This window comes from Macadamia integrifolia, unplaced genomic scaffold, assembly GCF_013358625.1.
Source record: "Macadamia integrifolia cultivar HAES 741 unplaced genomic scaffold, SCU_Mint_v3 scaffold2508, whole genome shotgun sequence".
NCBI classification, from domain to species: Eukaryota; Viridiplantae; Streptophyta; class Magnoliopsida; order Proteales; family Proteaceae; genus Macadamia; species Macadamia integrifolia.
This window is the reverse complement of record NW_024868760.1, coordinates 102670-108432: the sequence shown is the minus strand read 5'-3', so window position 1 is coordinate 108432 and position 5763 is coordinate 102670. Positions and strand designations below refer to the sequence as shown.

Below are 5763 nucleotides of genomic sequence, written 5' to 3'. Positions count from 1 at the left end.
GTGTGCTACACATCTTGTAGTGCCGCACAAGCTCTTAACACAAGGAATTTTCAAAGAAAAAAAAAATGGTGAAGATTGCTGAGGGAGTAGCGCGGCCTCTGTACACGCGATACAGGGGAAACAGGTTAGAAACACATATTTTAGTGTTTCATTCGATGCCTCTACCTCTCTTCACTCTAGATTTGGCTCTCTGATCTCATCTCTGTTCATCTCTTCTCCTTGAAATTCTTCTCTGCTTCTCGAATCAAGTTTTGGTCGTTCTCATCCTTCGAGTGGCACCATGGAAGGGTATAGGACTATGCGTGGTTCTTGGAACTGAAAGTATGGGTAAGAATGAGACTCGGAAGTTTATAAACCCATGTGTCAATGGCAGCTACACTCTTTATGAACCCATCTACATGAATAAGCAATCAAAAACTTGAAAGGTGGTGAAAGTAAATTAAGGAAGAAAATCAAGAGAGACTCATAAATTTGATGGCTTATAAGATTGTGGATTCAAAGCCACATATCCCACCAGAACATATAATGAAATTTGAAGAATCCAAATGAAAAATTACTTTACTTTGTTTCAATATTTCTCATGGAAGCACTAAAACTAACCTCATGGGTCATAATTAATTGCATATACAAGTAATTGATGAGAATTAAAAATCTTGGAACACAAGGGAGAAAAAAGAAAAAGAAAAATAAGTTTGATTTCATAAAATGCATGGGCATTACCTATATAATTCAGATTCAGAAAACTATGCATATAATATCAGTATCAATTTTAGACAAGACAAATAATAGTGACTTGAATTCTTGTTGCTCTTGCTGCTTCAATAATTCATAAGACAATCAGGGTCTTCTTGGCCACCTGAAGTTGATGGGTCTTCTTGATCTTCAAAAGAGCTCCTGCACATTTCATGATTAAATGCAACTGAAAAGATTTCAGTGTTAATATCAGTGGTCTTTCGGTGCCCTGCAAGGTTATTAGTCAAATTCTTCTTCAAGAACAATTTTGCAAAACTGTAGAGAATATTGAAAGAGGAATATTTTTTTTTTTTAATTTAAATATAAAATCAGAGAGAGAGAGAGAGCGAGAGAGAGAGAGTTTAAAAGGAAAAGAAGACAGAGAGATAAGGAAAATAACATTTAATTATAAGATTATTTTTTTAGATTTAAAATGAAACTAGAAAAGTAATTAGGGAACTAGAAAATAGAAATATATACTTTCTATTTATGGGCCCATAATAGTTTGAGAGAGAGAGAGCCGAAAGGGTTCACATACTATCTCTCTTTTTCTTTTTTTATGTGGTAGAAAGGAAGGAGATAGAGTGGAGGGCGTGGTAGTTTGAAACAAATAAGGAGACTAATTTAAAATAAAATAAGACGTAAGATATCAAGCCACGAAATTAATATTGAGAGTAGAGAGAAATAAGGAAATTAATTTTTTAAAGAAATAAAATAAAATATTTTAGAAAGAATGAGTGAAAGATATTCCAAAATGAATGAGAGAGAGAGAAGGAAAAGTAAAGTGGGAAAGGAAGAGGGACAAATAAGGAGACTAATTTGATATTGAACCACCAAAATAATATTGAGACAAATAAAGAGATTAATTTTTATGAGTAAATGCTTTTATATATAGTATGATAGAATGATAATTTTATAAAAATAATAATAATAAATATAGTATATATATATATATATATATTTGATTGAGACGACTAGAATCTCACATGGTCCGCCCATATTATGGCACATTTTTTTTTCTTTTTTTGCTATGAATATTATGCCACATGAATGAATATTTTCTTACCTTCTTTTTTGCCTTCTCTTTCTTACTTTATTACCATTGTAGATCCATGATTTGGGTTTCCACCAAAAGAAAAATCTATAATTAACTATCTAGGGTATCCTTGATAACCTCCAATTTGTGATCTGAAATCCATTGTATATATATATAATTGTTATTATTATTTTTTTTTTGGATAAGATTTCTTGCTTTCTAGTGATTGTATACACAAAGGCCATGTCGGTACATACACCTAGATAGGTGTAGAAGGACTGTGCTGCCCCTCCCACTCAAAATTTATGATTCAAACTTCAATAGATAAACAAGTGATCATAGTTTTCACTCCAAAACTATTACTCTATATAACTTTTTTTATTTAAAGAATAACAAAGATACCCTTGGAGGTGCACTGAATTGAACAATTGAACCCTTTCCAGTGAAAACAGGACTTCTATGTTATTCTCATAGCCAAATAAATTAGTATCGATTTTATATAGCTAAGACATTGAGAGAGAGAGAGAGAGAGAGAGAGAGAGAGAGAGAGAGAGATTTTCAAAGATATATATGATCGTAAAAAATAATAAACAAGGTGAAAAAACACTAAATAAGAAAATAGTGTCATAGTGTCATTGACAATGCGAAAGCAGAAAGATAATGACAATATTATTATTATAAACAGAGAGTTCATATCAATCTAATCTTCAACTCAAGAAACTATTGCTTGGAGCAGTCAGTTGGCTTGAAGTAGACCTTCCTTGCTTCAAGATCATGGCCAACCAAGAAATTCATTTGAGCTATATTCCCAAAGATAGCAATACCTATATCACCTCGTTCAGGGACAAAAGCAAAGCAAACAAGTTCATCACTTATCTGAATAAAAGCATTCAGGGTAGTCAACTTCACATCAGCACCAGTAAAATGGGCAATGATTGAAACATTGATATCAGTATTAGCACTGTAGCATAAGCTAAATTGCCCTTCAGGATCAGTAACAGTTTCAGCATTAATTGATTTCTTCACTTCCGATTCAAGACCATCATAGAAATCAGTAGGAAGAAATGTCAATGTTGTTCCCGAATCAAGGATAATGTTTCCCTCATCAACAGCAGCAGCCTTCCTTGAGTACTTCTTCTTATATGCCAATCTCTTATTTCCAACACTAATTCCTTCAAGGGTAACATAGTAGAAAGTATCCGGATTTTTCGACACTAACGGAGTCGAAACAACACCATTACCGGAGACCACAGCATCACTACCAAAATTCAATTTACTTGTGGCATTAGAAAATAAAGGAACCAAGCAGTAAGAGAACTTAGCACCAATAGATGATTTCAGCTGTGAAGTCAGTGATAGAGGACCACCTCCAAGGCCAACTAAACCACCTTCTTCCTCATTAAAGGTGCCTCCATTTTTGTGTCCACAACCAAAAAGTTTTTTTGGTATGGAGACTGACTTCCTAGTAGTGGAACCCAATGTGAATGTCTCAGTAGCAAGATAACCATTAGTGAATGATTGGTCTCCATAACTATAAGAGTACCGACAAGAACCTTCAGATGAACATGCCCTACGTTGTACACCTAGCGAATCACATTGTTGTGATTTGCATGATACGTTTTGATAGGTTGATGATTTGCTAGGATCAAATAAAGGAGCATTTTGTTTGTAACAGCTTTGGCAAGGCTTGCATTGTATCCATATAAGATCACTACCTGTATCAGCAATTGCAAAGGCCTTCACTGGTGGAGTACCAAATGAAATTTCCATGAGATATGCTCCACCGGTAGGGGAAACCGGTGTTGAAATTTCAGATGGGGAGATTAAGGACTGCTTGAAATAATTGACACGGGACACCGATCGACGGAAGGCATTCTGCAAACGCTCGAAATGAGTCACCGATGGGTTGTAAGATGGAGAGAGCATTGAATCCCTGTGGATAAAATCAACACTGAACCCACCATTACCATGACCAGCTTCAACTTGGGAAAAGGTGGAAAGGTAAATGGAGAAGAAAACTATGGCTAGAGCAGTTAAGGGTGAACAAGAACTAATATAAGAAGCCATGATTATGAGAAGGGTGTAGAGAGAGATGTGAGAATTGGAGATCTGTAATAGCTATACTTATAGTTAGAGACTAGAAGACTATACAAGAAGTATATGGAAGGGACAAAGGGATTTAGAGGATACTAAAAATGTATGGAAGGTACAAAAGGATTTGATTCATGATTTTCTGTTTTCATCTTCAGGATTTGGACTAGATTCAAATCCTCTTCGAGGCTGTTCCATTCTTACACGGAAATTAACCAAATTCTTGTGGATTCATCTGTAAAGGAATTACCTTATTAATGGTTAGATTTTATTTCTAGTAGCGAAAATCAAGATGTTGAGTTGTTTCCAATCTGTTTTTTGGGTTAAAAAATATTAATTGCGGTTAATTAACAAACAAGGTAGCAAATAACTGTGAGGAATACAAATGGCCACAATATAAATAAGATTTATCCCATAGACTAGATTCTAAAACACTTGGAGGGTTTTCAATGCTTACACGGAAATTAACCAAATTCTTCGGGATTCATCTGTCATGGCATTATCTTATTAGTGGTAAGATTTGATTTCTAGTAGAGAAAGTCAAGGGTTGAGACGAAGGGAGAGAGAGTAGAGGAGTAGGAGAGATACAAATAAAGTAACAGTATATATATAAAGATTGAGAGTCGTGGAGGGAACCAAAGAAATGGAAAAAGTGAGGAAGATGAAGAAAAGTGATAATGAAGAAATTAAGATATATAAATTTGGAAAAAAAAAAAGCAAAATAGTATATTATCATACTATCATATCCTACTATCCTACTATCATATTATCATACTGTCATACTATCATACTATCATACTATTTTACCCTTCTGTTCCTCTTATTTATTTAAATTTCTTCACTTTAATCTTTCTTATTTACTAATTTTTTTGGTACCCTTTGTTTTTTATTTTATTTTTAGTAATTTAAATGAAAAAAATCCTATTTTCTAGATTCTATCTCCTCAATTTCTTTCCTAATTTAAAGAAATCTATATTTTCTAAATTCCCTCTCCTCTATTGTTTTCCTAATTTTGTTTGATTCTTTTCCTTATAAAATTAAACTAATTTCGTCATCTATAATTACAACAAAAAAAATCCTATTTTCTAGATTCTCACTCAATTGCTTTCCTAATTTAAATAAAATATATATTTTCTAGATTCTCTCTTCTCTATTGTTTTCCTAATTTCGTTTGATTTTTTTTTTTATGAATCTAAACTATTTTCCGTCATCTATATTTACAACTAAAAAAGAAAATCCTTATTTTGAGATTCTCTCAATTGCTTTCCTAATTTAAAGAATCTGTATCTTCTAGATTCTCTCTCCTCTTTTGCTTTCGTAGTTTTGTTTATATATATATATATATATATTTGTTTTGTTTTTTGTTTTTTATTTTATTTTTTTTAATGCAACTAAGCTTCTTTATTGATAAAGTTTCCTTAAGCTTGAGAAAGGATGATGAAGGCATTGCTGCTATATCAAAGTTTAGTGGAAGACCAACTGGGGAGATTGGTCAAGAGAAAGAGAAAACATTGCGCTCTATATTTCTTAGGGATGGTCTCATACGCAAGAAGGGCTGTTTGCGGGATGGTCTCATACGCAAGAAGGGCTGTTTGCTTGCATCTTACAATGATCCTTGGCGGACATGGAGTTTCATAATGGTACAAAACAATCTTTCCCTCATAGTTTCTTAGAACTATTTCCTCTGTTTCATTGAGCTCTGAGTAGGTTTTATGTGGTTCTCCAAATAATGATCTCATTATGTACAATATTTTTTTATTCACTTTTCTTCTTTATAAAGGCACTCTTCAGTAGTATTGGAAATGGTGAACAGAAGAAAATCCTTAACTTGCTTCTCTTTTAGTTTCTCTGAGTATTTCCTCTCCTATTGTTTCATGCAAGGATGCTTTTCCTTGAAGAGGAAT

The 5763-nt window shown here is 33.3% G+C and overlaps 1 protein-coding gene across 1 annotated transcript; it reads right to left on the bottom strand.

Annotated features, from left to right (window-relative positions):
- Positions 1 to 2420: 2420 nt before the first annotated feature.
- On the bottom strand, positions 2421 to 3847 carry LOC122066636 (aspartic proteinase CDR1-like). Its single transcript, XM_042630465.1, has one exon. The coding sequence runs from the start codon at positions 3833 to 3835 to the stop codon at positions 2489 to 2491; it is 1347 nt and encodes a 448-aa protein (XP_042486399.1). The 5' UTR covers positions 3836 to 3847; the 3' UTR covers positions 2421 to 2488.
- Between the last annotated feature and the right edge of the window lie 1916 nt (positions 3848 to 5763).